General features: G+C 40.5%; 1 protein-coding gene across 1 annotated transcript in view; it reads right to left on the bottom strand.

The window, feature by feature from the left end:
- FZD6 (frizzled class receptor 6) overlaps positions 1-14,832 on the bottom strand; it is a 32,593-nt gene that overhangs the window by 14,992 nt on the left and 2,769 nt on the right. Inside the window, exon 3 of the mRNA XM_010006528.1 lies at positions 14,754-14,830. Within this exon, the coding sequence (XP_010004830.1) occupies positions 14,754-14,830 (77 nt within the window). The remainder of the gene's footprint in view (positions 1-14,753; positions 14,831-14,832) is intronic.

Raw genomic sequence — 14,832 nt, 5'->3', positions numbered from 1 at the left:
GAAAATAACTGAAAGTCCATTAATTTGACTTATTTTAAAAGTTGCTTTTAAACAAAGCAGCACTACTTTCTACAGCTTTCAAAATAGAGTACAAACACAATCATGTTTAATTTTAAAGCTTGTCAAATTACTTTTAAATGTAATCAGTCTAGTGTCTGCCGAGATAAGAACAACATCTTTTGTCAGAGTAAAAATCTATTTATCCCAGAAGTTTAAAAGAAAAATGGAGTAAACAAGCAAGTGGGTGAAACAATGCTGCTCTGCAGTGAAAGGTGTTTATAAAGATAAGAGCTTTCATCTTTGTCCTGCAGCTAAACAGCAGGAGCAATGCACTTGGACTTTCAAAGGCAACAAGTTATTTTAGGGCTTTTAACAAAGCATGGGGACAGTTTAACTTGCAAGAGCTGATTAGCTGAACTATTCCCAGCAGTCGGCTCCTCCCATATAGGTGGGAGCTACTAACCGGTCAGCACCAGAAGCACCATCATTTAGAAGGCAAAGTCAGATGGCAGCTGATCTTAAAAACACTGTACTGCAAATCCCAGTGGCTCAGGGACTGGCTGACCAGCAGTCAGACCTCAGGGGGTCAGACCCTCATGACCCACCTCAAGCTAAACTAGCCAGGCATCAGTAAGGATTGCAGGCTCTGCAACGGCAAGCAGTTCAGTGAGCTGAACTACTCGTGTAAACATTCAATATATCTGCAACAAAACCACAAGTCTATTTGCAAAGTCTTCACCATCGTTCACCTCTACATCTATATATGCAATATACTCTAAGATGTATTCAGTTGTGAACCTTCACACTAGATATTCAAAGCTGATGGGACCATTAACGAGAAATCCAACCAGGGTCAGGACAAGGAACAGGGTGGATGGTTTTCAGAGGTCAGATGGGCAGCAAGACATTCAATAATAAAGAGAAGAAAAAAAAGCAAAACAAAACCCCAATCTTCCACCACAACTGAGCACTAACTTGCCACTGTCATTGACAGTATACACAGAAAGATAAAGCAGGCTATTCTGCCCTCTCACTTCTACGGGATCTGGACTGTTTTGCATTAACTAGCAAATACAAAATTTCCTTCTGTAGTAAAACAACTCGGATCCACATTTTTCCTCTCGGTATTTATTAAGTATAAAATAAAATAATAATAAAAAAAACTTATTCCAATAGTTCTTAACTATAACAAAGGTTAAAAACAATATAAACAAGAAAATTGCATCTCACTAATAAGTTTTTTTCTGAAACAAACCGAAGCAGAAGTATTCCAATACTTTTCAAACTGGCTTATTAGCAGAATTCACTGTATTTTGTGGTTCTAACCTAAATTATAGCTTGACCTAACTATAGATATTCCAGCCTTTGCAATTTTCAGTCCAAAACAAACACGACAGTTTTTCCAAGCATCACAGAACTGAGCTATTTATACAAAGTTTTCAATTACATATGGTTTTATCTCCATGTATACTATACAGAGAACAAAAGACAAATATAAGTTAACTGAAGCACACTGCAGGCCTCAAACATCTTAAATCTTGACACAGCTTCATTACATCTGGACTGTGGTAGCAGAAGAACCTCAAAATAATCTTCATTTCTTCATGTATTTGCCACATAAAAAAAGGAGTAAATGGTTTTATTACTGAACTTTTTATGTAGAATACAATTTAGAAGCTTACCAGTAGGTCTGTGACAGACTGCCTGTTATCTATAAAAAAAAGCTCCTTACTTGAAGGGAATTCCAGCAGAAGTTGTTATTGTTCTGGTTCCAAAAAAGTCAGACCAGATATGTTTATCTACTGTATAGTGGCCTTCCAGTACTTGAAGGGGGCTACAGGAAAGCTTGGGAGGGACATTTCACAAGGGCACGTAGTGATAGGGTGAGGGGGAATGGCTTTAAACTGGAAGAGGGGAAATTTAGGTTATACATTAGGAATAAATTCTCCACTATGAGGGTGGTGAGACACTGGAACAGGCTACCCAGGAAAGTTGTGGATGCCTCATCCCTGGAAGTGTTCAAGGCCATGCTGGATGGGGCTTTGAGCAATGTGATCTAGTGGGAGGTGTGCCTGCCCATGGTAGGGTGGTTGGAACTAGATGATCTTTGAGTAGTTTTCCAGGCCAAACCATCCTATAATTTTATGACCTTAGTAACCTGACTTTCTCATGCCTAATGCCTTCGTACAGCTCCCAGATGGGCTGGCAAGGGTGCTGATTTGCTCACAGCCACAGTGAATCAGCTGCCAAGAAACTCCTGACTCCTAATTCATGCACAATTAAGTCAAGAAAAATAAATGTCCTAACACATGAAACTAAATAAAGGATGAAATTTTCAGGTTTTGTTAGATTCAAAGCAATGTTGAGAAAAGACTAGATTTTTCCAATTGAATGCTATATTAATGGATTTAGATCAAAGACAAGTGAAAGACTTTTAAGCTGGTATGTAATGATTTAGAAATCACTTTGCAGGAGACCAAGGCAGTTTAACTGTCAGTGTCCTGTTGCTGCGTGTCTGCTTGAAGTTGCTACTTCAACACCAGAGCTGCAAAACAGAAATACGGGTGCAACTTACTAACTGTAGTGCAACGTCAATCATCCTTTAATTATCAATGAAGACAGTATTAACTACTTTGCCACTGATTTAGAGGGGGCCCAAATACTCCATGTAACATCCTGAGCTATGGGTAACAACTGACTATTGCTGGCAGTAGCAAGCATCAGTCACCATCTGTATTTTCCAACCTCAATCAAAACTATGTGTAACTCCCCTACAATAAAAGTTTTTCAGGACTACAATTCACTTATAGACAAAAAACATTTTAGATATTAATATATATAAAATTTAATAGGCAACATTAATGCATGCTAATTTGATGGAAGCAAAAGAAAATAACTGAAAGTCCATTAATTTGACTTATTTTAAAAGTTGCTTTTAAACAAAGCAGCACTACTTTCTACAGCTTTCAAAATAGAGTACAAACACAATCATGTTTAATTTTAAAGCTTGTCAAATTACTTTTAAATGTAATCAGTCTAGTGTCTGCCGAGATAAGAACAACATCTTTTGTCAGAGTAAAAATCTATTTATCCCAGAAGTTTAAAAGAAAAATGGAGTAAACAAGCAAGTGGGTGAAACAATGCTGCTCTGCAGTGAAAGGTGTTTATAAAGATAAGAGCTTTCATCTTTGTCCTGCAGCTAAACAGCAGGAGCAATGCACTTGGACTTTCAAAGGCAACAAGTTATTTTAGGGCTTTTAACAAAGCATGGGGACAGTTTAACTTGCAAGAGCTGATTAGCTGAACTATTCCCAGCAGTCGGCTCCTCCCATATAGGTGGGAGCTACTAACCGGTCAGCACCAGAAGCACCATCATTTAGAAGGCAAAGTCAGATGGCAGCTGATCTTAAAAACACTGTACTGCAAATCCCAGTGGCTCAGGGACTGGCTGACCAGCAGTCAGACCTCAGGGGGTCAGACCCTCATGACCCACCTCAAGCTAAACTAGCCAGGCATCAGTAAGGATTGCAGGCTCTGCAACGGCAAGCAGTTCAGTGAGCTGAACTACTCGTGTAAACATTCAATATATCTGCAACAAAACCACAAGTCTATTTGCAAAGTCTTCACCATCGTTCACCTCTACATCTATATATGCAATATACTCTAAGATGTATTCAGTTGTGAACCTTCACACTAGATATTCAAAGCTGATGGGACCATTAACGAGAAATCCAACCAGGGTCAGGACAAGGAACAGGGTGGATGGTTTTCAGAGGTCAGATGGGCAGCAAGACATTCAATAATAAAGAGAAGAAAAAAAAGCAAAACAAAACCCCAATCTTCCACCACAACTGAGCACTAACTTGCCACTGTCATTGACAGTATACACAGAAAGATAAAGCAGGCTATTCTGCCCTCTCACTTCTACGGGATCTGGACTGTTTTGCATTAACTAGCAAATACAAAATTTCCTTCTGTAGTAAAACAACTCGGATCCACATTTTTCCTCTCGGTATTTATTAAGTATAAAATAAAATAATAATAAAAAAAACTTATTCCAATAGTTCTTAACTATAACAAAGGTTAAAAACAATATAAACAAGAAAATTGCATCTCACTAATAAGTTTTTTTTCTGAAACAAACCGAAGCAGAAGTATTCCAATACTTTTCAAACTGGCTTATTAGCAGAATTCACTGTATTTTGTGGTTCTAACCTAAATTATAGCTTGACCTAACTATAGATATTCCAGCCTTTGCAATTTTCAGTCCAAAACAAACACGACAGTTTTTCCAAGCATCACAGAACTGAGCTATTTATACAAAGTTTTCAATTACATATGGTTTTATCTCCATGTATACTATACAGAGAACAAAAGACAAATATAAGTTAACTGAAGCACACTGCAGGCCTCAAACATCTTAAATCTTGACACAGCTTCATTACATCTGGACTGTGGTAGCAGAAGAACCTCAAAATAATCTTCATTTCTTCATGTATTTGCCACATAAAAAAAGGAGTAAATGGTTTTATTACTGAACTTTTTATGTAGAATACAATTTAGAAGCTTACCAGTAGGTCTGTGACAGACTGCCTGTTATCTATAAAAAAAAGCTCCTTACTTGAAGGGAATTCCAGCAGAAGTTGTTATTGTTCTGGTTCCAAAAAAGTCAGACCAGATATGTTTATCTACTGTATAGTGGCCTTCCAGTACTTGAAGGGGGCTACAGGAAAGCTTGGGAGGGACATTTCACAAGGGCACGTAGTGATAGGGTGAGGGGGAATGGCTTTAAACTGGAAGAGGGGAAATTTAGGTTATACATTAGGAATAAATTCTCCACTATGAGGGTGGTGAGACACTGGAACAGGCTACCCAGGAAAGTTGTGGATGCCTCATCCCTGGAAGTGTTCAAGGCCATGCTGGATGGGGCTTTGAGCAATGTGATCTAGTGGGAGGTGTGCCTGCCCATGGTAGGGTGGTTGGAACTAGATGATCTTTGAGTACTTTTCCAGGCCAAACCATCCTATAATTTTATGACCTTAGTAACCTGACTTTCTCATGCCTGACTGATGTTGCCTCTTACATCCCAAAGTTAATGAATTAGCCAAAGTTGACAGAAATTAGTAATTGTAACAATTTTCATGCATTATAGTATCAAATGCTTTCCTGAACTTCAAATAGACTGGCTAAGTGTCTAGAAAATCTGCACAAGTGACTTCTGTCATGCACAGCAGTCAACAAGGAGGATTGGATCTTCTGAATGAATTCTCAGTAATACAGGAGCACAGACCAACACAAGTCAGACACAGCACTAGAAACAAATTACCTGAGTCTGAGCCACAAATCACAGACAGGTCAAAAGAAAAATGGAAAACTAAAGGGCAGCCTCTGTTTGGTTGGTTGGTTTTGGGAAGCTTTCACTATGTAGCCAATTTTCTATATACTAACATCCACCATCTCCCATAAATTTTGATCCAGAGTAATTTTCTGTAAAATCACTGCTTCTGGGAAGATCAGTATGTGCACAAAATGGAAAGCCAGGCCTTCCCCTTTAAATTAAATCCTATAGCTATTATCTTCAATACAGCTTGAAAATACAACATTAAGATTATTAATAATTAACAAGATAAATATTGGTATTATTATAGACAATTAAGATAATTATTGTAATAGGAAAAGCAGTGCTTAAGATTTTTTAAAGATACACATAAAATCTCTTTCTGAAAAAATGTGAAAATTTATCCTTAAGTATTTGTGGGAAACAGTTCTTATCTTCCACAGAGGTATATTTCTGTTGTGGCATTTTTGTTCACTTACTTATTTTAATGAAGATAAAATATCTAGAACATTTACAACCTGAGTAGTTATAGACTTTTGCTCTGTAGACATACGTATGCATCTTAAATAAATTACTTTTATTTGTTAACTTCTACTCTAATTTTTATTTATTTTGAGAAACAGGTCAACCTGAGAGGCAAGCAAGAAAGAAAAATAACTTGCTTTTAAATAATATTTTTAGAAATATCCAAATTCTAAAGGATCAATGATGTAGCTGCTAAAAAAATAAGCTAATTCCTTTACCCCATTACTTCGTGATCACCTCTTCCTTCCTTCGAGTGCCAGATATCCAAATATAAGAAAGATCTCTCTTAACAAAGCCAGTTATGTTTCTACAGGAACCTATCTGGCATGCACTGCTTTACACATGCTCTCATCCATCCCTTCAAAACCTCCATCCAAATCTTTGACACTTTAAATACCCTGTCTCCTCTTGCTAGTGAGATAAACTCACTAGAGAGACAGTTTTGCAACAGTTCACTGCTTGCTGTAGCACAGAAGTAACTCACCACTACTCAATGGGGCAACCTGGTGCAAGCTTTCAACCACCCCTCACAGGAGCCAGTCTGCACAGAAACAGGTACATCCCCAGCACCTCCATCACACTGCAGAATCTTCTCCCATGTGAAGCTTGGGTCTGCAGCGCACTCACAAGCCATGTTACTGTACTGTAACCTCACAGGCAGTCAAGCACTTACATTTGCTTTGCTTTTCCACAGATTAAAAGAAGGATGCATTCACCTCCTTATCAGAGGCACATGCAATGGCACTACTTCCTTCTTCCTCCAGCTTCCCATTCCTATCCTGCTGCAGGCAGCACACATTCTGATGGGGGAGTATCACCTGATATGGTACTAGGGAAGGCAGATGGAAAAACAACACTGTGCAAGTGTTGTCACTGGCAGGCCCACCAAGGACATAGGGAAGGACCAGAGCACCACTTGGCCCAGCCAATAAATGATGAGGAGGCTTTAGACACATGACAGGGGTGGCAATTCCTGCAGGAGACCTTCCATTTCCCTCCAGGGCTACCAACTATTAACTGTATCAGCAACCGGTGAATGGTGTATGAAGGTCTAGAAGTCAGCCCAACCCTAGGCAGAGACCTCCACCCTTATTGAAAACTACCATTCACCCCCATCCACAGGCACCTAAGCACTCAAAGGAGGGTGGCAGGCAGCATACTTGACACAGCAAGATGGTTGCTGGAACCCTCCTGCTCTCCCCAGTTCTGAATGCCTGTATTAGTCACTGTTCCCTTACCATTAGCCCACAGTGATCATTTTGTTGGCCACAATGCCTTTCCCATCCCCCTTTATCTTCCTTATTTCTCCTGGTACAAAACCTCAAGGCCACTCTCTCTTCTACCCTTTCATCTTATGATCTGCAGGCCATGTTAACTGTTGGCATATAAGATTTTTTTGCAGCCCCAGGCATACACCCCAGAGACCCTCCACCCATCTGGATTCTTGAGTTTCGCTTAAAATGTTGCATCCTGTACCTTCTGAGGAAGAGTGTTAGCTCACATGAAGTAGCACAGAGCTGGGATATGGAGCCTGGGTCACTGGGTAGTGCCAGGCCACCACGAGGCTGGATGGGCACAGTCCCTCTCTGAAAAGCTGCTTTTAATTTCTGTATATAGGATAAACATGTGGAGAGTTTGGCCGCTAAGGGCTTTGTGAACAGGAGAGGGGGCAGTAGTTTCTGTGACTGAAGAAATCTAGTTGTACCAGCCCTCCAGGGAATACAGTATGTGCCAAACTGGGAAGGATGTGGTTATTCACTGAAAGAACTTGATCTACCAGAAGTTTAAGTACAGGGAACTTGGATGTTTTTTTTCTCCAGGAAGTTCTTGTCTGTCTTGCTACAGGAAAGGAAAGGAGCAGGTATCTTAGTAGCTGCTCAGTAGCTGCTTAAACAACTCTTATGCTCCCCTGCACACCTCTCTTTCTTCTAATAGCTAAGCAGAAAGCAAGCAACTCTACTCATCTCCACCATGTAGCTCAGAAGAAGAGGGCAAACATGCATATTTTTCTGTGGCAGGCAAATTGCTACAGGGGATGCAGAGTGGATGCAGCAACTGCATCTGCACACATACAGAAAAGGTCCAAAAAGGCAACAGGAGCCAAAGCAATTCTATTTGCTCCAGAGAGTTGGTGAAACAAAACCAAACAGATAGTGAAAGAGAGAAAAAGGCAGCCTATCCCATGCGCTCTTCTCCTGGATTAGTGACTTTTTGTGGTCTTTATCAATGAAGGCATAGATAACAACCTGCAGCCAAGCTGTCACTGTGAATACCACATCCATCCTGCAAACGGAAAATTAAACTCATGCTCCACCTCCACAAAATAAAGGCCTGGACCCCACACGGCCTTATGACTGTTGCAACATTTTGGACAAAAAGCAACCCTCACAGTTACAGGAAGGCACCTAAAGACCACAAAGCCCTCTTCAGAAAGAGGACATCAGAATTTTCTTTCATTCTTAGGCTAGAGTTGTAGAAGACATGAGCACCATGATCCCTGCAAAGGTGTCCACAAATGTAGTTTGGTGGTTCACCAAGCAATCAAGTAGCTGTTGCCAGAGCTGCCATAGGCCAATGCATGTGAGCTGCTAATGAGACGCTTGATCCTACTGTTTGACAACTCATGGACAGCAGAGGTAAAACAGTGTGGGTCACCTGTACACCATGATATATAATTTTGCCCACTTGTCTGCTATTCAAAGGAAAATAATGTGAGAAATTACCTTTGATACTGTGGTCACCACAGAACCCTCAGCAGACTTGTCCTTCCTAATCTGATTTGCTGCTGACCAGGTGAAGTTCACGAGGTTCCACAGGACAACAGCCACTTCTTAAAAACATGGAGATCATCTTGAAATTGCAGGTAACAATGGCGAAGTGCAAGGACAAATACCAGCTTCAAATACTCTCTTCTATGTCTGAAAGCTTTTTACCCACTGCTGGCTTTCCCCGGCTTGAAGGATGATGCATTCCCACCAGTCTGGGCTCAGGTCCAAAGCCCTAACTGCCTCTTATTGATAAAGACAAAGCAGGTCCAAAATCAGTAGCTCCATCCAGATTTTTGTTTCTGTATAAACAGCTTCAGGAAAACTCAAATGACTCCATTCATTCACAGGTATCCTCCTCAAGTAGGCTACAGCCACTCTAAGTCCATCACACCACATCTATCATGCCTTGGTTTAGTCTGTGACCACACTTGGCATACAAGTATGGAGAAGAGAGGATCCAAAACACAGACTGCAAAATGAGACTCAGAAACCACCAGGACAGCTACACATGAACACTAGACAGGGCACTGTGGAAGGGAAAACAGTCTGCAGGGTACTAACAACAGGATACCATAGTATTTCTCAGAAAGGTTTGCAATGCAGAAAGGTCTAGAAGATCCTCTGTAGTCCAGAGTACCACCCCTTAGTCTCATTCAGCGAACAGGTAAGAAGTGTGCTAACAATTTCAACTAGTTAGTGATCCACTCCCATAACACCAAATTACTTGCTAATGTACACAGTGTCTGAACTCGGATAAAGATGACTGGGTCAGCACCATCTCAGTGAACCCAAATTAACATAAGGTAAATACACAGGCATTACTTTGGATCCATGTGCACTCTAAGCAGCATCCTTTCAAAACAAGGAGCAAGATTCACATTATCTAGTATACAAGGAATGCCACTCAGACAAAGCAGCATTAGATTTTGTAGATGATCAATACATTTAAAGCCAGTGCAACAGGATTACACACATTCTCCTGTCTGGTTTAAGGCAATCTGCACGAGCTAATCACACTTGATAAAAGGCCTCAGTACTATTAATAGCTGTAATTTAGTGTACCCACAGAAATCAACAAAGATGTTTAAGAATGTGTTCCTGAAGAACCACTGATGACTTTCGTTTTCTTTGGAACACCTGAGAGCAACACAGGGCAGAAGTGAAACACACTTCCAAAACTTGTATGGCATTGTACAAAAGGACACAGGAGCATATAATTAATAGGTTTCTGATCCCTTAGCCAAAGCTTTTCTACAAGTAACCTGGTGATGCTCAGAACAGAATTATTCATGTCCAACTATTCTGTATTTCTAGAAACTTACCCAACACAGAAGTCAATCATACTGCTTTGTTATTTCCCTGGATCCATATGAATTGTTTATAAAAAACACTGGAATTTGCCAAATATAATTTAGCAAGCAGCAGTTTAGTTATTTCACCACCAAAATCTTTTGTGACCACCACTTTGTTCTGGTAAACTAGAAAAGTTAACTTCAGTCTGTCTAAGCAAGATGTGATGCACAGCACGCTACTTTCTCACGAGTACCAGAGATACATGGTAAAAAAAAAAACCAAAACCAGCAGAAAACGTTACAAGCTAAACAAGAAGTAAAGAACCCCTCGTGCTTGTTCCATTGGGTCCATGCAGAGAAATATTGATTGCTTTCCTAATTGAAGCCAAGCTACAGAAAATTTAACAAAAAGATTTAAGTTTAAAGTTTTAAGTACTAATGGTTCACGTATTACATCAAATACTGCTTATAGAGAGTAAGAGGGAGAGGCAGGATGCCTGCCTGTAAAAGTTTTAGTAAATTCACACCTGTGCTGTTTTGGAGAACATCCCATTAACAACCTTATACACTAAGCAGCACTTATTTCCCCAAAGATCCCAACCTGCAGAAGGTAGACAGCTTCCTCCTACCTGTAAGTGTACACAAACATACACAGAAGTACTTATTTAAACTTGCCAGATATCAGATTTCAAGGTTTTTAAAGTATCTTCCTATTGAATTCATTGTAAATTTCTATTTAATGGAAGCTAAGTAAGAAATTAGATTTTTAAAATGTAACTCTCAGAACTTCAGCATAAAGTTTTTGAAGGTTTTTCTTAACACACATGAAAATGCTTCTGTTAGTTTGCACCAATCCTATTTCTCTTACAATTTTTCCCACTGCAGCAGCTGGTTGCACTCAACTTTCTGCAGACACGTATTTTGGCACATAGTCATGAATTCAAGTGAATGGAAAACTCAATACAGAACCATTTTTCCAGTCTCTCTGAGGTACTTTATTGTTCTCAGTGGGACATTTTCCAGTGGTTTGTATAGTCTGCTTTAAAAACTCACTGGAATGCCTTTTACCTTTGTATTTCTACAGACTCATAGATCTTACCCAGGTCAGGAAGTCTTCAGGGCTTGTCTACAGTGGACAGATTCCAGAACAGCAGCAGAACAGATTAAGAGATATGAACAAAAAGTTACAACACAGTAACACTCCCTGCCGTGCTGGAAATAATGCCTTATATTGACAGTCTATTCCAGGAGAGTTGAAGTAGGAATTCCTTTGGAAATAGAAGTGACTTGGTTTTGAGGATGACCATGAAAGGGAGTTACACCTGTTTAAGTATAGCTGTAACACATCACTCTTCTGCTGTGCCCATCCATTTTTCTCACTAGACAAACCCTAGATCTGCAGCTTCCCAATCTGAGCTAGCAATAACACAAACAGTGTTACTGAACTGCTTTGATGTACATATACTGTAACAATCTGCAAATAACTAGATTCCACTGTCATGCAGCTGTTAAGTTACCATACACAAAACTTCCCACCACAAAGTAATGTGGTTATCTCTCCCCAAGATCATTTTGTTGTATAAAAAAACTAATCCAAATACAAAGCAAAACTCAAGTAGTCCAAACTCAGTTTGCCAACTTGAAAGTTCAGAATAAATGAAAAAAAAACAAAAATGGAGGAGATGGAGGGAGCAACTAGAAATTCTGATATTTTTATTGCAGAACATAGGATCCCAGAAGGACTAACATCACTACCCCGAACACCCATAGCAGAGGCTGTAAGATTGAGTTAGTGATTTTTTTCTGCTCTAATCAGTTTTCTGTTCTAGTTTATAACACAACAGTATGAAGAGTTTGATACAGGAGGCAGAAATGTAAGACCACAATTCAGCTGGTGACAGCATTAAATTCCTGGAGGACAACTACCACTGAGACAGCAGCTCTAGCTGATCCTCTCCTGGAAGATCACTAAGAAGACATCATGTCAGAAATACCCATTTAACACCTTTCCAGGAAGTAGAGAAACTGTACAGACGCTTTTGTCCTCCAGCAGATGGAAGGCACAGCTCTTCCTGCCATGCAAGACAACCTCCCCACCCAAAAACATGACTGTAGAGCTTTGGGAGTGGGATATAGGAGTTACCACTGTTTGAGAGTAAACTTCACTTTCAGGTAAGAATAGTTCCCTTGACAACTCTTTTGTTCATTCTGGGAATAAACACTCCAGACAAGTAATGGGAAGATGTTTCCAGAGAGAACAGGAGCAGAAAAATAGACTAACAAGGCCCTTTCTGCACAAAATACTTTGGTTTCTTGAAGAAGTCTCTGCCATATGCCCTGAGATTGCATGATTATGCAGCTTGCTCAAATTCAGTTAAGATAAAGTGAGGAAAACATTACAAACTTCATTCTCAAACCACAGTGTTTACATCCTAAGACCATACCCAGTCTCGAGAACAGGCTGCGGGGAGGGGAGGTGGAAAGAGATGGAGTTAAAAACAAAGCCTTTAAGCATTCCTATGAAGGATCAAAAGAAAGAAGTTTTAACCAACATGATATTAAAATTCTTTCTTTGGTATGAATGAAGTTTGAACTACCAATTACAGAAAAAAGCAAACTCAACAGAAGTCTCCTCCACCTCCCAACCCGCTGCCTCTTTATGGCTGCAAAATTAAATTAGACAATATCCCAGCAGTCAACAGCTCCTCCTCCTTGTCTGCTGCAACACCAAGTCCCCTGAAAAGAGAACCCTTTGACAGTCCTGAAAAGGTTCCCCGTTGCAATCAACTGTTGACAAAGCATACTGGTGCCCTTGTAGAATCACATAAAAATGTGTGATATTGGTATACACTGGTCTCCCTCAGAAAAAAGGCCCAACAACAACCTACCATAAGCTTCCCATATTAACTCAAATCAAACTCATAGCAATGAATTCAACACAAGCTGCACACAAGAGTGGAACAAAGCTTCCTTACCCTTTCACCAGTAAAGCAGCTGTCTGAAAAATTCAGTTTGACCAAGCAGTCAGTCAGCACTGCTGAATCACAAATAAAGGCAGACAGATCAGGTACACATTAGGTAGTTTAGAAATGTCTGCACAACACTAGAATAGTGAGGTATACCAAATTAGAGGCCAGACAGCAGCAATGACAGAACACTAGGAAGCAAATGAAACAGGGTAGGGAAATCAAATCCTAATAGACACTGCTGTTCCACAGAGCTACCCAGTCAGTTAGCCAAGTACTGATCAACCACTGTAGTAGTCAGAGGTGGTTATAAGGGACATAGGATGGAAAAAGAGAAAAACAAAAAAACTTCTCACTACCAGGCAGTTTTATGAAGTGTCTATACAAGTAAGCCATGAAGCCTTTCCAGAGGGAACTTTCTCCATGCAGAAAACATGCACCAGGCACAAGTTACTGACAGTTCAGAGAATCCAACACAGTCAACAAATAAAAATGTCTCCATGGTCTCTCTGCTGTAACAGCAACGTGACTGGAAGGCACGAATACTGACAAAAGCTGGCTCAACAGCTGCAGTTAAGACACACCAAGAACCAGCAGCATACCTGGTGAGATAAAGCAGCAGACGCTGTGGAAAGCATTCCTGACACATGACTGGAGAAGGCACTGCACAGAGCTTACAACTGAAGCCTACAGCCTGCCTTCCAGTCTAAAAAACCACAATTTATCTGCCATCTGTGGCTGAACTCAGTTGCTCGCATCCAGGTGTCTTAACACTTGATTCCAGAATTCCCCACACATCTACACTGGGCTGGCAAACACGATGCAAGATGAAAGCCTGTGCCCTTCCAGGCTGGCAGCTAGAAGCCAAACAGGTAATCCTGCCTATCCCAAGCAACATGAAAAAAATGTTTTGGCGTCTGAACCAAGCTCCTCCTCCAAGCAAGAAGATGCAAGTAAAATTTTACTACTAGTAGGCACCTCAATACCACCTATAATGGATTTTTTTTAAAAAAAACAAACTTCTTTATTTTCATTTCTGCTTCACTCTCTGCACAGCACGACAGCTTTTCAAGACCTGTGTTTAGATGTTCCCCCTCCTCTTACCACTGAAAAGGCGTTATTAAAACAGGTTTAAAACTTGTTTTACAGGCCTCTCACCCAGAGAGGCTCTCGCCCTTTATAGCTATTGCTACCGGCAAAGCCTTTCCACGAGGTGGCATGTTCTCAAGGGAGCCATATATGACACTCAGTTCAGGTAGGAAACTGTTTTGTTTTCAGGGGAAAAAAAAAAAAAAAAAAAAGAGGGAACTTGCTCGTTCAGTGAGAAGTTTCAGCATCCAGCCAGAAGACAACAAAATTCAAAAGCCACAATGGCTAAGACTAAGAACAAGGTTAGGTATCTCTCCTTAGTAGACATAAGCTAAGAGAGGAACAAAGAGCAGCTCCTAAACATCATTTTTCCTCTGCCTGAGTTCTGGCAGGCCAGGATATCAAAAACTATGTCCCGAGAGAATTCCAGTATCTGCTCTGTACATCAGTGAGGTGCCTGGGCTGCATGTGATCAGCTCTGCCAGAGAGCCCTGAATAGCCACACTGCTGTGCTACACCCGTTCCTCTTCCAGCCTAACACAGGATCCGAGGCCGGGCAGGGTGTCTACACCTCCCTTCCCTTACACGGTGCTTAAACAACCAACTAGCTCTCGCGCACTCCAAAAGAGACTTAAAGAAACGACCAGTCACTGAACACTACCTGCCTCGTCATTCTGTGCAACAACTAACACAAACCACTTCACAATGACGAAAAAAAACAGGTTGTTTCACAGCGTTTGCATTTACATAGGACAGTGGAGGTGTGAGAACTTACCTCCATTTGGTGAGCAGCTGTGTCCTGATCGTAGTGTCCCATGATGTTTGGGAAAAAAGTCATATTGTAAGGCATTCCT

The sequence above is a fragment of the Chaetura pelagica genome, unplaced genomic scaffold, assembly GCF_000747805.2.
Source record: "Chaetura pelagica isolate M959 unplaced genomic scaffold, ChaPel_1.0 scaffold76, whole genome shotgun sequence".
NCBI classification, from domain to species: Eukaryota; Metazoa; Chordata; class Aves; order Apodiformes; family Apodidae; genus Chaetura; species Chaetura pelagica.
Note: the sequence above shows the minus strand (reverse complement) of the source record. Positions and strands in the feature narration are given on the sequence as shown.